This window comes from Micropterus salmoides, unplaced genomic scaffold (assembly GCF_014851395.1).
Source record: "Micropterus salmoides isolate LMB-PRFRI ecotype aquatic unplaced genomic scaffold, ASM1485139v1 Ms_hic_scaffold_22, whole genome shotgun sequence".
In the NCBI taxonomy this organism is placed as follows: Eukaryota; Metazoa; Chordata; class Actinopteri; order Centrarchiformes; family Centrarchidae; genus Micropterus; species Micropterus salmoides.
Window position 1 is genome coordinate 13,155,052 of NW_024041373.1, and position 22,370 is coordinate 13,177,421.

At 40.1% G+C, this 22,370-nt stretch overlaps 2 protein-coding genes and 1 pseudogene across 2 annotated transcripts in view; 2 read left to right on the forward strand and 1 right to left on the reverse strand.

The window, feature by feature from the left end:
* Positions 1-318: 318 nt before the first annotated feature.
* Positions 319-7,586, reverse strand: si:dkey-103j14.5 (isoaspartyl peptidase/L-asparaginase). Its single transcript, XM_038736760.1, has 7 exons — positions 7,449-7,586; positions 6,101-6,297; positions 2,950-3,092; positions 2,584-2,747; positions 1,686-1,804; positions 1,361-1,471; positions 319-902 (listed from the first exon to the last, which is right to left on the reverse strand). The coding sequence occupies exons 2-7, from the start codon at positions 6,285-6,287 to the stop codon at positions 694-696; spliced, it is 933 nt and encodes a 310-aa protein (XP_038592688.1). The 5' UTR covers positions 6,288-6,297; positions 7,449-7,586; the 3' UTR covers positions 319-693.
* Positions 7,587-8,015: 429 nt separating this feature from the next.
* Positions 8,016-14,212, forward strand: LOC119917701 (annotated as a pseudogene).
* khdrbs2 (KH domain containing, RNA binding, signal transduction associated 2) overlaps positions 14,195-22,370 on the forward strand; it is a 59,934-nt gene continuing 51,758 nt past the window's right edge. Inside the window, exon 1 of the mRNA XM_038736855.1 lies at positions 14,195-14,572. Coding sequence (XP_038592783.1) covers positions 14,482-14,572 — 91 coding nt within the window. The 5' untranslated portion in view covers positions 14,195-14,481. The remainder of the gene's footprint in view (positions 14,573-22,370) is intronic.

Here is a 22,370-nt window from a genome sequence, read left to right on the forward strand (position 1 = left end):
ACAAGCTATTAAATTTGATCAATAACACATTTATGCAGATTTACTTTCTAATTACTTTCATATGCAATGTACTGTATTTGTATTGTCCACATTCTGCACCTTTAATACAGTCTTTCAGGAACGAGACCTCCAGAGCTGCCAGTCCTGCAGTTCGTTGCTCTGCTTTTGCACACCTTTACATGTTTAACATATAATGTAAAATGTTTAGACCTTAATTGGTTCAGGTGCGCAAGAGTGGCGTCGCAGTACAAATAGGCCACCAGTTCTGGGTTGAGAAACACTGCTAATATCACAAATGGGAAGAAATAAACTAACACAAAAGTTTAAAAGCTTTTAATTAAGTAAATCAGACAACTATATTTGCATATGCAATATGCAATCCAGAATTCAAGGGATAAGAAAAACTTACCAATTTATGGACTAGTTGCTCAAATAACCGATCTTGAGACTTGTGTACTCTAATATCCACCTTCTCCATCTTTTACAGTTTGTTTCACTGTACATACGTGTCGAAATACGTAGCTCTGACATTGCAGATTATAAAGACGAAAATGCTACTCATTTGATTTGGATAGAAACAGTACTAAATGTCCACCAAGACAGACCAAGTGATCCAAACCATAGTGAACTGGTAGAAAACACTATTATATGGCTCAATACTATGACTAATCAGGATAAAAACTGCCAAAATGATTATTGGGATAACTGCTGTTTAAATCTTTCATTTGGGTCTAATCCATACCACAGAACATCATGATCCACTGCTGCCCAGGCCATTCGCTCTGTGGTAAATGTGGCTGCCCACTGTCCTGATGGAGAAACTACAATAGCGCCTCCTGCACCACGCACACGGTCTGCCATGTACTGCAAAGACAACTGTGAAGAATCTGCTGCTGATTTACCTGCATAGGGGAAGAGAAAATTGTAACTCAAACAAATACATTCAATGTCACACCATTCCACAATACAATACACAACTTTCTAAAAAAATCTTAAACCAATGTCAGTGAAAGCCAGAATGTTAATGTCCTACTACAGTATCTAATTTCTTTCATTTTAATTCTAATATGCCTTAAGTATGAAATAGAATCTTGTCTCAGCTAACACACTTGCCAGACAATAAATAAATGACAGGCTATATTGCAAAACTGTAATTATTATAAATTATACTAAACAATTTGACCTTATTACACTTTCTCATAATATATTCACGTATTTTAATCGTCATTCATTCGTGCATTTCACTGTTCTGTGTTTTAATGATTATCCCAACAACAGAAAGGGTGACATCAAATTATATTCAGGCCAGATAAAAACATTTGTGGTTTAGCTTAATGTAGAGTGTTTGACCTTTTGTTACCTTGTTCAATATGTGAAAGAATGAGTCTGGCCAATGTGACTTTAAGAATAGACTCTCCATGACCGGTACAAGACACTGCACCACTGAAGTTGTCTGCATATCCTCCAGAGCCTAATTTACAAGAGAGAGAAAGATTTTTTTTTAAAAGCTGCTCAACTTCCATTCCACTTCAATTAATAATCAAAACAAAGTTGAGAGCTTAATTGAAGTAATAGATTTGCTCTTAAAGTAGAACTTCAGACTCAATGATGATGACTTCGGATTTCATTTAATCTCATTTTAACTACAGTTGAGAGCGTAATAAGTGCCATTTGAGAAAGTGTACCAATGATCGGAGAGTCTCCTACTCTGCCAACCATTTTATTTCTGATCCCTCCAGTTGATGTTGCACATGCAACATTACCAGCACAGTCCACAGCAACTGCCCCAACAGTATCATGGGCCCTAGAATGAGAAAAGTAGTACATCCACCATGAGTTAATGTCTCAGCAGCAATGTCGGAGAACATGGCAAGTCATTTTGACTAGACACTTTGGCATTTCTCTATCAACTTTAAGGAACAGAAGAATCGGTGCTTAGAGCTCGGTGTTGAATGTCTGAAGCTTCTACACTGCAAATGAACACCAGACATAAGCATAAGAGGAAGGGATGTCATTCTGTGCAGTACAGCTCTTATTTATAAAAGCTGGTGGATATATTTTACTTCTCCTGTAGCTAACTCCTGTCACACACACCCCAACAGCTAAACAAAGCAGTTCTCTCTTTGTTCATTTAATGAACACATTTGTTAGCTGGGCCAAAGTACAGTGGGTGTTTCCAAATGGAGAAGGCATTTAACTGGCATCTTATTTATAACAATTTGTTTTATTGGCCATCAAAACCACATTGTGAGCCAATGTTAATGAAAACAACTGCAGTGTTGTTTTTGGTCTACTTAAAAATAACTGACTTCTGGTTTGAAGAGAACAATGTGAAACACACAGGTTTAGCATTTCTCTGAGATTTCTTCTCCTGCAGCATTAACTTTTGCAAAAACATTTTTTATATACACCAAGCACATACTTTGCCACGCAGGCTCCAAAGTTTAGATTTATTTTATTTCAGGTTAGTGTCACCCCAGGCTATTCAGGCTGAAAAGATGCTGTGTAGAGATTTATGAGGATTATTAAGTCCAGACAAGAAGGGTTGGGGTCAAAATAAAGTAAAACAATGCAGATCCTTACCACTGAGTGTTGAAATCTTCCATTACTCCAGTATCATAATTCTTGTGCTTCTCCCATTCTCTCCTCTCATACTCAGTCACCAGTGAGTCAGTGGGAACTGTGACCATGCCAATGCTTTCTGCAAACAAGTTTGCACCTCTGCTTGTCAACATGATGTGGGCAGTCTGAGATTTTCCATGTAAAAAAAAAGAAAAATGTATTTCATAATGTTTTCATTGATGGGCAATACCACTCAGTTCACTGCACACAAAAGCTGTTTCACATTTGAAACATTTATAACGAGGATCCAGATCAGTGCCTTTCCAACCACAAGTGGTCTCATACTGCGTTTTTAAGTAAAAAAAAGAAAAGTATTTAAGATAACACCTTTTCCATCACTGCCCGTGCCAGTGACACAGGGTTGGCAATGTTCTTCACTGAAGACACCGCACCACTACCAAGTGTCCTTCCATCCATGATAACGGCATCCAGCTCCACTTCTCCATCAGCATTTAGTGCTGCTCCGTGCCCTACAATTAAAAACAATCACTCACTAACTTAAACAATTGCTCAGACAACGATTTGATGCAGGTGTTTTCAGAGGCGTGCACAGCAGACAGTGTTGAGAATGACAGGTGGGAGATACACTATATTGCCAAAAGTTTTGGGACGCATGCCTTTACATGCACATGAAGGTTAATGGCATTCTATTCCTAATCCATGGGGTTTAACATGGAGTTGGCCCACCCTTTGCAGCTATAACAGCTTCAACTCTTCTAGGAAGATTTTTGACAAAACTAAAGCCTAAGAGGCCAAGAGTATGGCGGAGTCTATGGCACAAAGACTTAAGAAGTGTCCAGGAAAGGTTTGTGATGCTCCCTGATAAACAAGAGAGTTCAGTGGAAGGATTACAGTCAAAGCTGTATATGCCCGGGGATATATTTATTGCCCAGTTTACATCCATGAGAGCAATAGGGTTACTAGGTCCTGTTCTTTATATAATAGTAATGGTCTATGAGAGGAAGAAGAGAGGAGACTGGTGTAAGCTGAGCCAGCTCGGTGCACGGATGTCAACAGGAGAATGGAACTGAAGCGAGGCTGGCCCAATCACACCGTTGAGAGGACGGCACTGCAGGGAACGGGTAGAGCGACGGTCGAGAGTCGGTCCATCTCACCTGCGTTTCAGGTAAGGGCTGTATAGCCCTTGCCTGGTTTAGGAGTGTGTTTATGGGAAGTTTTGATCATTCTTCTAGATGCGCTTTTGTAAGGTCAGGCACAGATCTTGGACGAGAAGGCCTGGCTCGCAGCCTCCGCTCTAATTCATCCCAAAGGTGTTCTATCGGGTTGTCAGGACTCTGTGCAGGTCAGTCAAGTTCCCGCACACCAAACTCTCTCCTCCATGTCTTTATGGACCTTGTTTTGTGCATTGGTGCGCAGTCACGTTGGAACCATCCCCAAACATGAAATTGTCCAAAATGTCTTGGAATGCTAAAGCATTAACAGTTCTTTTCACTGGAACTGAGGGGCCAAGTCCAACCCCTGAAACCCACACCATAATCCCTCCTCCACCAAACTTTACACTTGGCACAATGCAGTCAGGAAAGTAACGTTTTCCTGGCAACCGCTAAATTCAAGCTGATGATACACGGAGCAACTTTTAGAGCAATTGTGCTGGGCCATGTTGCCGTCAATGGTAATGAGTAAAGATTAATACTGTAATCCCTTTCCCCACCATGCCGCCACCCGCCCCGCCGCTATCCATTCAAAACATAGTCAGACTTGCCACCAGCAAAATTGCCCAGCAACATGGCTCAAAAAGTTGCCCCCATGTATCACCTTCAGGCTCTTTAATAGGATTGCCAGACAGAGAAGTGTGATTCGTAATTCCAGAGAACACAGTCTCCACTGCTCTAGTGTCCAGTAGCGGCATACTTTACACCACTGCCTCCAACGCTTTTGCATTGCACTTGGTGATGTTCAGCTGATGAAACACCACAACCACTAACAGCTGACCGTGGAATATTTAGTAATGAGGAAATTTCTCATTCTCCTGAGAGCGACCCATTCTTTCACAAATGTTTGTAGAAGCAGTCTGCATGCCTAGGTGCTTGATTTTATACGCCTGTGGCCAGGGAAGTGATTGTAACACCAGAGTTCAATGATTCGGAGGGGTATCCTAAAACTGTTGCCAATATAGTGTAGGATTTCATTCCAACTTTGTGTCCAGAGGTTTTATGTCGCCTGCTAAGGCCTCACAGGTCCACATGGTGGTGACAAAGCAGTACAAAAGGAGCAAAAGAGCATTAGTAGAGCACAGTGGTACGAATGACTGATACATCATTGATGTCCAGTTTGTATGATGTGCTATATGATACATAAAATGCATCTCATCTCACGATTTCGATTGCTGTTCATGTTGAATTAAAAAGCTAAAATTGTCAAATGTAGCTTTAATGCAGCTTCATTGTAAAAAGAATATTAAGTTACAACGCACAGTTTGTGTAAAGCATGTAAGCAGTATTTGTTTTCTGTTCACAATGACAGAAAAACATATTGTATGTGCACAAGCAAGATATCTGTCACAGTGCTAACCCTTGATCCATTCCGATTCATTGCTGAATACTGTTCATTCACAGCATGTTAATGGTCCCGGTGAAGACACTGACTAAAAAATTATTCAGGTTATAACCTATTCATTTTAAGTTCAAGTTGTTGCCCCAATGATGTAACATTCATTTAAGCACAAGCAGATTGTTACTTTGTCTTTTTCAAAGACTGCGGTTATCTACTTAAGGGCCACCTTAAAGGTATAACACTTATAACACGTGTCTGTGACTAGCAGAAGATGGCACTTAAACGCCTTAATTATTGCGCCACTATCTGGCCATTGGGCTCATATTTCTGTGGAAGCACATGAACATCATTTTCAGTTATTGGTCCAGATTTCGTGTTTGTAGCTCATTCTATCTAATGTGAATTTGAGCCGGAACCGCGCACAAATACTAATACTAAAAAATTAAAAAAACTGGACGGTGACTGTATACACATAGACTGTATAAAATAGTTAGGGTCCTCCAGTTTCTCCAGTCAGTGACATTGACCAGTGCCACTGGCATAGATCTGGAGTTGGTTCCCGGGCAATGTACAATGGCTGACCACTGCCCCATTGAGGGATGGGTTAAATGCAAAAGAATGAATTTAACATGTATGTGTATGTGACAATAAAGTACCTTATTGTGGGGTTCTATCTCTTTTCCTAATTACATTTTGGTGCAGACTAAATCTCAGCAAGTCAGCCACCTGACCTCCCCTGACCATCATCACTTTGACAGTAGATGGAGTCTGGATGAATGTCGGCATCACCACCAGCAGATGGAGTTAGTGCGCTACACACAAATCTACCTGAATTAAAGAGGATGGTAATCATCAGAGATTGGCTCCTGTGCGGACAGGTGGGAGCAGGTGTAGTTGTAGGATTTTTAAATTGATGAGAGAAAAGAACATGCTCTATATGTAAGAATAATTCTGTACAGTATACCTGCATTAAACACAGTGTTATCTTCCATAGCCCTCACAGCGGCCTCAACAGCATCCAGTGCACTTCCTCCTCTTTTCAGCACTGAAAACCCTTCCCTTGCTGCAACTTTTACTCCATCAACAGAGGCCTTGGCCAGTTCATCTGGTATGGCCCACGCCCCACCATGTACGACTACCACTGCTGACATCTTTAAATTCCTGCAGGAAAAAGACACAAGTAGGTAATGGAGTCTCAAAAAAGTTATAGCTGAGGAAATATTAGCTTAGTAATATCTACAGAGCCTTGTCTGTGCCTTTGAGCACTTTTCAGAGACCTATAATTAGTGCTTAAAACAGTTCATTTTTAGGGTTCTATTTGAGAATTCATTCTAGAGATTGAGTTTTCTTCAAGTGAATGCATTACACTTCCATAGATGTTAAGACTTCTTCAGACTTCCTTGACCTTGATAAACAGCCTCAATACCTCAAGTTCAAGATCATGTGACATGACCAAAAGCTCCAGAACAGCTACTAAATGGATCATGAATTGAGGATGTTTTGTCAGCTGCTGTTTGCAAGGTCAAGATCAAGAATGAACTTTGAAACTCGACTCTATTAGTTGTTTTCAGTTAAACATTAAACTTTTTCTCAGATGAGCAACTACACTAACAGCGCAGCCATTTTTCCATGCATACAAGTATTTTAGTTACTTTTAATAGTCTCATCTGTTGCATCACTGTGTTCCTTGCAAACAAATAGCCTCATAATTACATTCTTACACTTAAATTCATAAATTATTATTATTACATTCATTATTATTACAGATTTCTTTTTCCCAATTTACTTCCATTAAAATGCATTTCACCTCTCACCAAGCCTTTACAGTTCATGATTTACCTGTGCCTGCAAATAAAATATCAACAGTTATGTATCACTTTTCCCAGCTGCATCGCCTGACTCAGTAACATGGACATTTTTATTCGAGTAAGTATTTAGCTGCATGAGCCAACACATCTAATGGCTTCAGCAGCTTTGAACAATAAGTTACATGCAGGTTACACTTCCATTACATCAACCACTATAAGCTGTAGGCCTAACTGCTTTTTGCCTTCTGCTAATGTGTGTGTTAACTTTTGGATAATTTCTTTATTAATCTGGTGCAACTGGCACTGGTTCAGCTGATTCATACATGTTTGGAAGTGTCCATCTGACTCTACGACCAAACTGCAGGACACATGTAATGAAGTCTCCAGGCAATGTGGAGACCTCTGGGACACACAGTGGTTATTCTCAGCACCCAGCAGTAGTCATTTTTTCGTGCAGCTGTTTGAATCAACATGTGTTGATGATAATGCAACATTTGGACTTACCTTGCCAGTCTTCACGCGGGGAGAAACCCTCCGCCGTGGTCACGTGATTTCGTGGGATTTGGAAGCGTTTTGCTCCCATTCATCCCGACCTAGCGCCTGAACTCTAGCGTCAAGTCTCATAGATACAATTCAAGATAAGACTTCCGGCAAAACCTTTCAAAATAAAACACGTACGGACCAACTTCATGAACGTTAACTATTAAAGAAAAACAATCTTACAATCAAGGGTCGGTTTTATGTTTTCCATATGTTATTTTAAAAGTGTAGCCTACCTGATGCACTGTATTTGCAGTGCTATTAAAACAAAGGACAAACTAAAAATCAACCAGACCACCTACAGAGCTGTAGCCTTTTCACCAGCCATAACAAGCGTCTTACAAACAGGCTTGATAAACAGGTAGGCTATTGCTGCCTTCATACACAATCATTTCTCTTTTATGTTACCTTTACAAAAAATATTTCCCCAGGTACACAATCTGTCTCGCGCTGCTGGTAGGGTTAGCTTGCATAGTGCACCTTTCAATACACATCAGTTGGCTGGGCTTGATGTGCCCAGGCAGCTTGTACATGACCCAAAGCCTGTCTGGCCTCACGTGGTATGAGGCTGTAATCCACTACCTGGAAGACAATAGGGGAGGGAAGTGGACTAACAAGCCAACTCCAAAACATTCCCCCAAAGGGGGGGGGGGGCGTGGGACCAACTCCACCCTGTAAAAAGTCTTCAGCTACGGGAGCATTGACGAAAACCAGAAAATCCTCAAGCCTTGGGAAGGAAGCCTCTGCAGCGAACCAAGCTAAAGAAAATATCATAACAGGCATGGAAAACCAAAAGGAGACTGTCCGTTTGAAGGCACCTCACCTCAAAGCGACCTGCCACCTTAGCGACATGGAATGTGAGGACCATGTATACAGGTGGAAAAGCAGCAGGTTATAGCAGAGGAGATGAGGAGGTACGGGATATCCCTCCTTGGTCTGGGTGAAACCAGGTGGCTCCAGTCGGGGCAGGTCAAGCCGGCCAGTGGAGAGACCATACTCTACTCAGGACATCCTGATGACTCTGCACCACACAGAGGGAGTAGCATTCATGCTGTCCAAGGAAGCACAAAGGGCCCTTCTCATCTGGGAACCCATCAACTCACAGATTATCACAGCCAAATTTCAAACTACCCAAAAGAAAATAAACCTCCAAGTGGTACAATGCTACGCCCCCACCAACGATACAGATGATGAAACAAAGGATAAATTTTACATTCAACTATACACTATTCTATAGGCCAGGAAAAGGAAGGACGTCGTGATCTTGATGGGAGACATGAATGCAAAGATAGGGGGCAATAACAACGGCTTTGAGACAGTAATGGGAAGAGAAGGACTAGGGATCATGAATGAGAATGGAGAGAGGTTCGCAGCAGCTTGTGCAGACAACAACTTGGTCATTGGTGGGTCAGTATTTCAACACAAGAACATCCATAAAGCCACCTGGGTGTCTGCTGACCACACCACAGAAAATCAGATAGATCACGTCTGCATAAGTCAGAAGTTTAGACACTCTCTGCTGGATGTCAGAGTCAGAAGAAGAGCTGACGCAGGATCTGACCACCACCTCCTCACAGCAAAGATCCAGCTACCTAACTACAAGAAAGCTCACAGGCAAATTCAGACACGCACAGGCACAAATTAAAAACTCACAGGGTATACTCCTCATAACCAAGGAAGATCAGGTGAAGAGATGGACTGAACACTTCAGAGACCTGCTCAACAGGAAGCCTCCTCAACTGACAGCAGATATTACAATAGCCCCAGACCCACTGGAGATTAACTGCAACCCCCCCCCACCAAGATGGAAATTAGAAAAGCCATTAAGGCCTTGAAAGGAGGGAAAGCAGAGGGACCAGACGGGATTCCAGCAGAAGCTCTTAAAGCTGACATTGAAACCTCCACCAACATGCTCTACCATCTCATGAAAACCATCTGGGAGGAAGAAAATGTCCCAGCTGACTGGAGAGATGGCCACATCGTAAAAAAAAAAGAAAGGAGACCTCCGGCAGTGCCAAAACTACAGAGGAATAATGCTCCTCTCAACACCTGGGAAGGTGCTCAATCATATCCTGCTCAAGAGGCTCCAGAAGGGGGCCGATGAGAAACTGAGGGAAAACCAGGCTGGCTTCAGGAACAACAGATCCTGTGGAGACCAAATTGCCACCCTCAGGATTATTAGTGAACAATCCATAGAATGGAATTCGCCTTTTTATGTGAATTTCATAGATTTTGAAAAAGGCTTTGACAGTGTAGATAGGAAAGTCTGTGGAAACTGATGGCTCATTATGGGATCCCAGAAAAGATAATTAACATCATAAGGAGCACATACCAAGGGATGAGATGTCAAGTCCTCCATGAAGAAGGTATATCAGAGACATTTGAGGTCCTGACTGGTGTGCGGCAAGGGTGCCTGCTCTCACCCTTTCTTTTCCTCCTTTGCATAGACTCCTGTTTAAAGCTGTTCTTAACTTTGCTGTACTTTTCTATGCTGTGCTGTTATGCATGGTATTATTGTCTTTTAATTCTGTAGTTCTGTAAAGCACTTTGGTCAGTCAGTGGCTGCTATAAAACGTGCTATATAAATAAAATGAACATCTGGAGAGGAGGGCGCAAGACCGGAGAGGATGGAAGAGCTTCGTCGATGGCCTATGTTCCTATGGGAATTTAAAGGCTTAACTAACTAACCAGGTACACAATGGATGTGGCCTTAAAACAGAATGGCTTTTCTTTTTAAATACATCAATTGCTTATCTTTATGAATAGAAAGAACTATGATCTGTCTCTTCAGTCTCTTAGCCTAATCATTAGGGCAGTATATGTGTGAAAATATGAATCACCAAAATAGATCATCTTTGTCAGGTATCCAAAGAACAGATGGGGACGAGTTGCACTCCAACCACTTTTAAACCTGTATTACCATTTTTGAAATGTACACAGTGTGTTCATTTTGGATTAAGATGATCAACAATCCTTATTGGCTATCTCTCTCCTCCTCAGTCTTGAAGGCAGAACATGGTGCATGTATAATTTATTTATGTAACACATGTAGGCCTACTGTATGTCCCTTTGTATTTGTGGGCTGTCTAGTAAATGTTTTTTATATAGTTTTATTTTGGAAACACTTTTTGATTCTTCTTTATTCTTGTGCTGGGCTTGACGAAGGCGGGGCTAACAGGGGGCAAAAAGAGGACAGAGTTTATCACTTGGCCAAGCAATCACAATGTGCATTGAGAGGAGTTTTCAGCATTGCCCTTGTAGTTATCACCACCTTCAAGTTAGATGAAAATAAAGCGGTAAACTCTGTTGGGTACAGATTTCAGAAGGATTGTTGGTATTTGTGTCCCAAAACAAAAGCTTAGTGAGCTTGATTTGTGTCTGGAGCTTCAGGCAGGAACCTGTGCCAAAAAATGTATGAATAAGCAAATCCTCAAAGTTACCACTACACCTAACACTTCCCTGCTTATCAATATAGAAAAGCAATTTAAGCAAATTTGACTCCTCATGTGAACACCTAATAATGCAAGTAAATAAAGTGCATTAGAGTCATTAAATGCACAAGGCAAACAGAAACTGGCACTGTAAAGCTGCAAAAATAAGACACATCAAAGAGCTTTGCAGACATTTAAATGTTAAATGTGATTGACTACAAAAACACTTTAAATTAAATAAAGTTTGAATGTGTGTACAAAATACGTGGCATTCGGATATAGAAAGTGAAAAAACACATTGAAACTAAATAAAAGAGGTAAACACCTAACAGCACAACATAACAGGGTTTTAAGACTGTGGTCAGAGTTGCTTTTAATTAAAGAAAAGATTATTACATAACTTGCAACACCACCATTTTATAAAATATTTAGAAGAGAAATTAAACCTTAAAGGCTTATCTGCATCACATGAATGTTGCAGTGAAATGCGCAATGTTGCACTTTGACCACTAGAGAGCTGTAAGAATGCATCAAATCGTTTAGTTAACTTAAAATACTGTAGTGCACATTACAAAATTCTTTGTCCAAAGTGACATTGAAAACATCTTCACTGACAGAGAAACATGAAGTACAACCTATTTTCCCCATCATGTTTCATTTTCGATTCAGTTCAATGTCATGGCAAGCAAATGGCAGCCTGCCTCATTTCACAAGTCTGCAACCATAGGATTACAATATTAAAATACATTAACCCCCATAGTCAAAGTAGCCACTGTAACAGCGGGACAGTCGTCATCATTGTCATGAATAATCTCTGAATGAAATTAAATCAGTGATCAAGTTCAGCAAGCATGAAATGCAAAGACGGTACTGGCCGACATGGGTCTAGCCACTTGTTTTAGGCTATGGAGCAGAAAAATAAAGTTGTGTCTCATTTCAAAGAGAGATTAATCATTTATTTAAAAAAAAAATGGTGAGGATGTGCAAGTGTGATGTTATAATCAATAGTGGGTCCTTTTAGGCCTTCTTGACATTTCAGAAGTGAGCAGAAATAGCAATTAATTAGAGCTGTAATGTTAAATAAGATGAATGCTTTCTAAATATTAAAACAGATGTACAGCGGGAAACAGTTGGTTTATAAAATAGTGCATAAAACAAAGCCATGTGAGTATTCTGGCCTCTGAAACCACATGTGACAAAAACATTATGAGGAATGATTAATGACATGCGCCCACAGTAGGTACAATTGACATGAGAGGTAGGTACAATTACATTTCTAAAACTAATAGTCCCTATTGTACTTTGTACTTTCTAAAGAATAAATAAAGTTCTATGTACATCCACAACAAACTTTGAATTCATTTCTCATTCTTACAGATATGTTCAGTCTTTAATGTTTAGTAGAAGCCTCCTAAAATAACAATATTGGATTTTACAGACAAATGTGGTAGTCTCATTACTGTACAAAAGCAAGATTTCTCATGTCATTCGACCAAATTGGTGCACATAAAAGGGGAAAGAAACACGAATAACATCAGAATCAATTCTCATTCACCTAACACCAGTGTAGTCCCCCCACAGTCTTTATGATTCTGATCAGTGCAGTCAGACTCAACGCTAAAGGTCAAGTGGAGCCAGAATTGATCATTCACCAGCCTCTTCAGCTCAAAACTGATGTGTGAGTAAGTAAAGCAGCCTGCATGCTGCGCTGTAGATGCCTTTACAATTCAAGTCAACACCGTGGCTAGAGGAGAAGAGATGCACTTGATACCACTGACATCACTTCATATGGACCTAATGAAACATTCACATGAAATTACAACATCTTTAGGTTGAAAAATCTCAAGCTTGACTTGACATTCTTGAGCCCCAGTAGGACAGGAGGCAATGGGCATTGCTCTGAATACACATGCTCTACATATTTGCTGCACTGTAAAAATAAATAAAGCAAATATGCAACATTTGTGTGACCAGGTTTTTATTGAGATTCAAACTAAAGTATACTGGGATGGGCTTAGTACGGAAACAAATGAGGGATAATCTGAAATACTTTGCATTAGCTAAAGTAAAAGTCTACAGTGAGAAGGAAACAAGAAATGAGAGCACTGATATTGCTCCCTTCCCTTCCCATAAGCCATGCGATTGAATTCAAAAAGGTAGTTGTTGGGAACCATTTTGCAGAGCTCTTCAGTAAGTTGCCAAAACAGTGATTTACATAACAATACAGCCTAATTTCTTTTCAAGTTGTTTAACAGATGTTGGAGTAGATCAGGTTTTGTTTTTCCCTTTAAAGGCTTCCAAGACACAAGAACAGTAGGAGAGAGGGCGCAGGATAAATGACCAACAGACAGCCCAGTTAAGGGAAGAAATTACTTTTCAATTCAAAGGACTTTATTGGCATGGAGGTTTCGAGGACAATGTTGCCGATGTTGTTTACTCTCGTGGTAGGCTTTAATTTAATAATAAATAACAGCTTCAGAAACGGCCACATGCGACTCCATCAAGAGAAACATTCGTGCAGGCAGTGTTCAGCACCATGGACAGTGACACCATAACTGTGTTCTTGCCTTTTCCCCCCAGCATCTGCCAGAGGCCGTACAATGTCCTTTTCGCATTTTGTCACAGGTACGAGCCATCTTCTCTTGCGAGCTTTGGAACTAATAGAAACTCACAGGCCGCCGTGCGTTACGGTTTGCCTCGGCTGAATCGAGAAACTAATTGGATAAGAAACGTTTTCCCTGTAGATAAGGTACTATCTCTTACTAGTATAACATTACTGATTTAGCTATAATTAAACTTGATCATATCAAAGTCTACTATAATTCAAGCTCCACTATAGACTTTAAAAATTTCCTGACTTATAGCCGGTGAATAATATCTTTATAATATGCTCTTATAGGGGCTTGCGTGTCGCTGGTACTGAATATCCAGTTTGCAGGAACTGGTTTTAACCGATTGCAGCCACATAGCATTTCTAGTGTTATTGCACAGTATTGTCGAATGTATTTTAGGATTCCTTACTTTTTTCACAAGGGACTATTGCAACATAAGCAGCAGAAAACTTTAAACAAACCAACTGAATCTTCTGTTTTGGAGTGAGATTATTGCAGGAAATAATGTCAGCGCCGGCCAAGTAAAACCTCAACTTTTTTTTTAATCCATTCCCTCCTAGCACTTCGTCCAATTGGTATGCGCTCTGCGGGGAGCGTCTTTGTTTTCCAGCAGCGCCAGTCCCAGAATATGGCCAATAATGGTGCTGAGGGGCGGGGAGCAACGCGCGGTCTGCAGACCCACTGAGTCTGATAGTCTGGCGGGGTGCCGAGGAGAGGCAGCAGGCAGCAGGCAGCGGTGGCAGAGATGGGCTCACACCTCTGAATCACAACTCAACCTCCAGTGAAGCATCTAGGAGACCTGGGACGACTATTTTTTTTATTATTGGTTTTTGCTTGGGGTAGAGTGAAGCTACCGAAAGAAGCAGGAGCGGGAAGGTTTACAGTTGCATTCCGACGCTCAGCACTCCTGTCGTCTCACCTGCACGGCCGGTGAAGAGGTCCACTGTGATAAAAATGCATCCAGATAAACACTTACCTGAATTGGTGGCCGAGAAAAACAGCTTGGACCCCTCTTTTGTACATGCGGTGCGCCTGCTTGCTGAAGGTAAGTCAGAAATCTTGTAAAGTCTAATCTACTCTGAGCTTTGTAGACTTGTTCATCAGTGGCATTCCCCATTTTCGCTGCAACTGAACACACCATTGCATTGTATTTTGGGGGGAAGACCAGTGACCTAATGTGAGCTTATTTGACCACACTGCCCTTGACTCTTAGTGCTTTCTAGGTGGCAGTGAGCTGCTCTTTGGTTCCAGTGCAAAACTTTTCTGAGGTTTTCCCATCATCAAGTGAAGAAATGCAGCGAGCACAGAAAGTGTGTGTGTATGCCCACTGCCCTCCAAGGTCAAGGGCTGGCACTTAACACCCAGAAAACAAATGTGAATATGTTCTCAGGGTTAAAATGGTGACAGGACTAGTTACCTACTAGTAACTGTATTATTGACTGGATTTAAAGTGTACTATTAATCTTCGGGCATGTACAGTGTACTGCCAGCTGCTGTCTATTCAGCATAGAGAAAGAATTATCAAATGAATGTATTTTTATGATGTTTTTATCAGACCAAATCAAGCTGCATGTTGCCATCTTGAGTTTTCGTGATTAAAAAGTAAGCACACTGTTCACTATTTAAGTGAATGTAGTTTAGCAGAGAGTCACTGCTCTTACATCACTTCTTACAATAACTGATATCTGTGATCAAGGTCACGGAAGGGACATAATGCAGTCGAGACAGAGGTTATACAGCCTTTCCTTTGACTTAATGATACAGTATGTCTAACACGGCAGTATAACCAAATTCAGCCTGCAGCGTATGTAGGTCTTCATACTGCAGGTAGCCTTGGTTTCATTCACATGCTGAGAATGTGTCACTTCTGATAGGAAACTTATCAGTGTAAAGCAAACACAAGAAACTCAGCTCATTCGCTCTACGGGTGGAACTTTTGCATTTTTCCAGTGCAAATCCAGACTATGTGCTCTCTTATGCCTGCATCTGGTAGGTGGAGGTGTAATCCTAAAAATAGCACTAATAATGGTTTGAGGGATGTGCTTTTGTGGTGAATGGATGAATGAACATACTTTTCTAGTGTCACAGACCCAAATGTGTTCAGCCCAGGCGGGGTTACAGGACACTACTTACTTTCCACACAGAGGCAAGAGAAATGAACAGGAAAACAAGCAAAACACTTGGTACTGTATCCTTAGTAAATTAGATATAAAATGATCAAATGAAACAGAATGCATAGAATTTTTGCTGTAATTATTGTTTCTTACTTTGTGCCCAAATGAAAAGCCTGAATCTTGCTTGAATGTTAATTTCTAATAGTTTTTGACATGTTTGATAAAAGAGGTAAAGTCAAACTGCATGTTAGATTAATATGCTCTGATTGGACAGGGTGTTTGTGCTCTGGTGCTTCTGCCCCTTGAGCTTTCCTGTTGAAATGTGTTGATGAGACACCTGACAGTCCTGCTCTTGTCGCTAACTGTGATGCAGATGGGATCATCTGTCGCACAGTACACTTTGCCAGATTTACTCTATGCTGACTCACATAGCCGGGATACAAACAAATAATGTCGTCTTTATCATATCCGCCGCAATGAACAGCAATAAGCATATATATATATATATATAGTGCAAAAATATAAATACACACACTGCAATACTGTATACAAAAACTGCAATACATTGCAATAAAATAGCATCTATTTTCCTGAATCCAGAATCCAGTTTGCAGGGTCAGCACAAAGCAAAATTATACCACTGTGGACAATCAGTATGATGAACTGTCAGATCAGACAGTCGCATAACCTCAACTTTGAAATTGTTATACATAATCAGCCATGGGCAGCATGTGAAATAATGCTTATTTTTTTAACCAGTTTCACACACAGTTATCAGTTTTGTCAGTCTGTGCTCATGGATAATTCAGAATCATGCATATTAGTGGACATCAGGATAAACTGCGTTCACAGATTTCCAGATTCACAGCTATTTATTACTGAATAGCAAAGCATGTAATCCTGCATTATTCACATGATGCACAATAAACAGCATAAGATATATTTACCATGGTCTCTGTTAGCAGTTCCATATTTATTAAATGAATTACTTGTGTGTTTAAATTATGTTGCCTCTAAAGTCATTTATCTTTCTCAGAGCAGATTTAAAGCTGTTTTGAACAAAGGGGGTGGGTGGGGATAATTCTCTTTCAGAGCAGAGTGTGAGCTTCATCTTTTCCTTGTTAGTGAAAGTAAAAATAACAGTGAAGAATATTTAAATTACTTTGTATATGATACTGTAAAACTATTAGTTGTAAACCAGTCTTCTCACTGTCCCCATAAAAGCTGTTTCTTTTTGGACACAAAGTCAGTTTATTTCAGTGTAGCATAAACCTAATGATTGCTCAGATTGACAGACAAAAGTCAATTCTTTCAAGTGTTGCACTTTAATTTGCCTTTGACCGAAAAACAGAATAGTTGTTTTAAAAGCAGGCTGAAGTTAAAGTAAAGAAAAGGTTGGCTTTAATTTATCCCAAAGGTTTTCTTTACAAGAGTCGCCTACATGCCACGTGGCCCGTTCTTGCCATGAAGACCAATGGGTTTCCTAATAAGGTGAAAATAAAAGCAGACAAGGAAGCAGAAGTGACACAATTGATGGACGAGGAGGGTTGTTGAGAAAAACTAAAGCTCTTTCCATTTATAGCATGTTTTGGATTTTTTGTTACAATCACACGATATACTTTACATTGTCACTAAGCATTTTGCCAGGGTATATAATATCTCATATGCCCTCACAAATGCTGCTAGGCACAGTGACAATACAAACAAATCTGCATGAGATTTGAGCGATGTAGGCTCCTCTGAATAAAAGATGAGTATAGATATGCAGGAGGACCAACGCCATGACTCAAGTGGAGTAAAACATAAGATGGCAAAAACATAAGACAATCCATGTACAGTGTTTTCATAAATTGGCAAATTCTTTAAAAATCCTAAGGTAAGGATTTAAAGAATTTAATGTCCACTGAATTAGATATTTGGATGTCAGCTTAAACTGCCAGTGCAGGGTCTACTTTTGATGTGCCACCACATCTCATTGAAAATCAGATGCTGCATCTCAACCGGCTATCCTTCAATAAATTCAATTCAATTCAATTCAATTCATCGTCTGAGCTTAAAACACCCTTTTCTACACATAGTATAGTTCTGTACTCATCATGTTCAGTTTCTCCTTGCATTTAGCCATTCTTCTAAGTGTATGAGAAGTCAAGTTTTCACTTGAGCACCGAGCTGCACTTTCTTATAATTCTCATCTCACACACGGCAGGAAATGTGTTTAGAAAGAGATGAAGTAACCCGCAGTTCATTACAGTATTAGTCAGTTTTTGCGTTCACGCACTGAAGATGTAAGAGTGAATTCTGTGGCACAAACTCTAAGCTGATGGAAATGCTAACTCAAGCGTCTTTCAAAAACACAAAATCTCCCACAACGTGTTGGGCAATGTCCCTTTAACTTTAATTGAAATTAATCAGACAATGCATGATCAGCTGATAATGAAGAGCAATAATTAGAAATTAAGATGGTACGCTTCAATGAGTGACTGTTGAGGAGTAATACATCTTGGTATACACTCCTTAAATGCAAACCAAATGAGCATATGCTTTCTTCAACACATACATATACATATGTTGCCTGCTCAGTCAGATAGTAAAACTTTTTTTTTTTTATTAAAAAGTCTTTTGTATTAAAATGTCTTACATTCTTACAATTGATTTGGATGATGCTCCACCACAGAGTGGGGTTCTCTCTCAATGAATTGATTTTCATTTAATCTCTCTCTCTCTCTCTTGTTTATAAATTGTTGCTCACATTTTCAGTGTATCCAATATTGCCTGCTCGGTATCCAGCAGTGACCCGGCTCATAACGACAGATAAACACTACCCCATGTGGTATGACCTATGAAAAGGACAATTGCATTTCAGGAAAGTGAGACATTGCGTTACATTTTGGGCATTTAGCCGACACTCTTATCAAGAGTGACTTACAACGAGTGCATGGGTCGAATAAGATTGAATTCCAAGGTCGTGAAGATTTCAAGCAACAGAAACGAGTGGAAGAGCCAAAGCCGAAGCACTCAGACAATAGATATTAGATATCAGATTATGTTACTGTGCCTCTTGAATGTTCACATATAACAGGAAAGTTTTAAATAAAGGCTTAAGAGACGGACAGAAATGGATTTCTTTAAGTCAAAAAAGCTAAACCAGAGGAAAATATAAGAGTAAAAGTGGCATCAGGTGTTTAGGAAAGAAGCTAAATCTTTATGATGCTCATAATATACTGTGTGGTTACACTGGAATGTTTCAATTTCAATTCACTTGTAAGTGACAGATGTGAAGTGACTCCTAGCTATAGGAGCAAAGGATATTTGATACATTAGAGCATCACAGCATCACACAGCATGTTACATTCTCAGGATTTGTTGTTCAGGCAAACTTTTGCTCAGCCTCTGCCCAGGGTTTTTATTAATCATTAAACCGCTACATGCTGATGGAAGCTAATGTACTGTTTCACCCAACATATCAGTAATTACATCTACACAGATTGTGCCATCAGACGAGGAAATAAAGGGCTGCAGGATGCCAAGTGAACACAGTTTGGGATGAAAAATAAAAAGGGATATACATACCGACCATGACCAAACAAACGAACAAATTAATCCGTCAATCATTGCTGTACATTTTGCAGACAAAATTTCATCACAACAGTGCAAAAATGCGCATTTCAGTAGTTTCTTGCAAGACAGTAATTACTATTGAACTACATGAATAATATGTGAATTTACTATAGGCCTACTGTTTATTATGTATATATTTAAGTCATATATATAAAATGTATAATAACATAACACTGTATACTTTAAAAAACACCCTATACTACATATACATAGAGAAACTGATCTTATATGTATATAATAATGTATTTTGTATATGTTTCCAATCACGCCATGTTGGCTACCAAGGTTTTAGAATGTATTCCATCCTGTTTGGTTTGTAAGTAGTTGTAATAAATAGATGATTATTGAATCGCAATCATGATTTAAATTTGTATAATGTGCAACTGCTTTTTAATATGTAATTGGTTTGAATAGTCATTACTTTTTCACTTCACTTTCCATCGCACATTCAGCAGAGAAAGTTGAAGATAGCATTATAATTAGACTGAAGATTTAATACTTTATCAATGTGTCACCGGCTGAGTGCAATTTGCCTCAGTGCAGCTCAGTTAAAAACACATAAACAGCATGTGGCCAAACAGTGGCGCACATTTCCAACCCCCATGCATTTACATTCATCAGCCCAGAGTGGAAAAGGCCAAAGCTAATTGCATGTCTCGTAGTCCATTGCCCCCACCAAGTCCACTCTGCTAAGCGGAGTGCTGTTATTACCTCTTTCTGTGTTTCATGTAAGCAAGCAATCAGTTATTGGAGAGTAATTAGATTGATTCATTTTTGCTCCTAGTCATTATTGTACATGTACCATTCAGTAGGTAGAAGAAAGCAGTGAATAATTTAGCTGTCTACAGGCTAATGGCAGCACTCAACAAAGCCTTTGTTTTTTGGCCTCTTACTACAGTTGGTGTAGGTGCCTACAGCGCAATAGGGCATATTTCAATATTTACTGGTTCACACTGTGGAAAAATTTTGGCTTAGCATTTTAGTATCAATCAACAATATAGTGAACCTCTAAAAAAGGATTTTAATGAAAACTTTGGTAACACTTTCTATGAAGGTCATCGCATAATGACTTATGCATATATTTATAACACGATATAATGCGTCCATAAGACATTATAACAGTTGTTATAATCAATTACAAACATGCATTAGGCACTATAGCAAAGTTCATAATGTATTATGAACTTTTGATTTAATGTTTTATAACTAATAGTAATACCAGTTGATGTCAATGTGCGGAAAGAATCTCCGACCATGTTCCATAACACATTATAACCACCGACTCTGCCTCGTTATAAATACACTTTAGTCACCATTTAGAATTAGTGATATAAAATGGAATAAAAGCTTATAGTAATGTTTAATGTTATATATGTCTTTGTTTGCTTTAAGTAAAGTGTTTGTCAAGTGTTTTTTCTAACTGTGAGGTGTCCACACTTGAAAAGGATCAGACTTCGGATTTCACTCAGAAAAGATTTATTTTGACCAGTTGAACCGGTACCAGTGACAGAATCAGCATCAGGTGAAAAACCTTTAAATACAAAAAATAAAAAGCATTTTGAATAAACAGGTATTTTTCCCAACACAGGTAAGGTTAAGTATTTCAACAAAGTAGAAAGTAAGTATATTTAGATTAGGTAAAAGTGTTCAAACATTTTGATAAAGGTTTTAACTAAGGAATATTCTTTACATTTGAACTAAAACTATTTATGCATTTTATCAATTTTAATTAAGCTTTAACAAAGGATTTTGGGTTACCATTTAAATATTAATCTACACAAATTAGGCAGGAAAACCACACTTTTTAACCATATAAATTTAAGCATTTGGGTCTTATCAGTTTACTATCACTTTAAGCCACGCAGTGACATTTTTAAACTTTTCCCCAACACATTTAGCCCATTAAATACATTTCTACACCCAAACAGACAAAGATCCAAATGAGAGTCCATGTGAGCTTACCAATAGCCCGTCACAATCAAAAAGTCCCAGTTTCTCACAGTGGATGCGGTGCTGTGGTCATCTCCGTCCTCTCAGTCTGTCGCACACTAGTCAAATGACTGATGTGCGTATTTGTACTCCGCTGATTGAAATGGGCGCGAGCTTCTGATTGCCCCAATTCAATTCACCTGGTCGAGCGTGCGCAGGGCGCGCACAGTCACGTGCGGGCTGCTGTGCAGAGTGGCGTGCAGGTGAGACGGCATGCAGGAGGAGGAAATGAGATGGGCACACTGAAGACAGCCACAACTCCGCCGGGTCAGCGCGACACCTCTCTCCACTCGATCTTTGCGTGGCGATGCCCGGAAAGATCGCACTCTCAGGTGGGCTGGTCTCCGACTTGATCTTCCACCGCTACGATGTCCCGATGTAGTATGGTACTCGATTCGGGATCTCTGGCACTAGGTTTTGGACTTCTCACCGAAATGCTGGAACTTGGAGAGGCCCTCACATGAACATCTCGAACGACACCTTTGGAATCAGGATTCACACCGATGACTTTTGCAAGCCTGAACTGCCCTCTCAGTGCGTTTTAGTCGCAGAGCCAAACTATGTCCCCAACGGCAACGTTCCTTTCAGCAGTATGCCATTTGCTGCGAATGAACAGGTTCGGACCAGCGAGTTGGCTCCAGGACTTCCAAAAGTAGTTGACTATAGTTTGTACTTCTTTGAGTCTTTCGAATGGGTAAGTAGTGTAGTCGACAGTTTTGAAGTCTCCACTTTGTGTGGCTCGACCAAGCAACAGGTTGTTTGGCGTGATGTACTGGATGTGCTCTTCTCGGCTCTGAACTCTGGCATCGATGGGTCTGTTATTGGCAAGATTGGCAGCCAGCTGGAGCACTGTCAGGAACTCACTGAAGGTAAGGCCTTCTACATTGCCAAGACTTTGGAGGGCTCTCTTGGTGACTCTGACAGCAGCTTCGGCGGCCCCGTTTTTCTTCAGGTAAGTTTCCCATTATTTGCTTGCAGGTTCTGGCCTTTGCTTTCTTGCAGACGATACACTTGTCAACGACTTTTTGGGCGATAATTATTCCTCTGATGACCCACGCCTTCTTCCTCATCCGCAGCAGGGTTCCCGCCACTCCATCATGTCCCTCGCTGTGTGCTTCTCTG

Coding starts and splice junctions, on each gene's coding strand:
- si:dkey-103j14.5 (XM_038736760.1), bottom strand. CDS start 6,287: ATGTCAGCAGTGGTAGTCGTACATGGTGGGGCGTGGGCCATACCAGAT. Junction 3,093..6,100: donor TAACACTGTGTTTAATGCAG/GTATACTGTACA, acceptor TTTTAATTGTAG/GGCACGGAGCAGCACTAAAT. Junction 2,748..2,949: donor CACGGGCAGTGATGGAAAAG/GTGTTATCTTAA, acceptor GGAAAATCTCAG/ACTGCCCACATCATGTTGAC.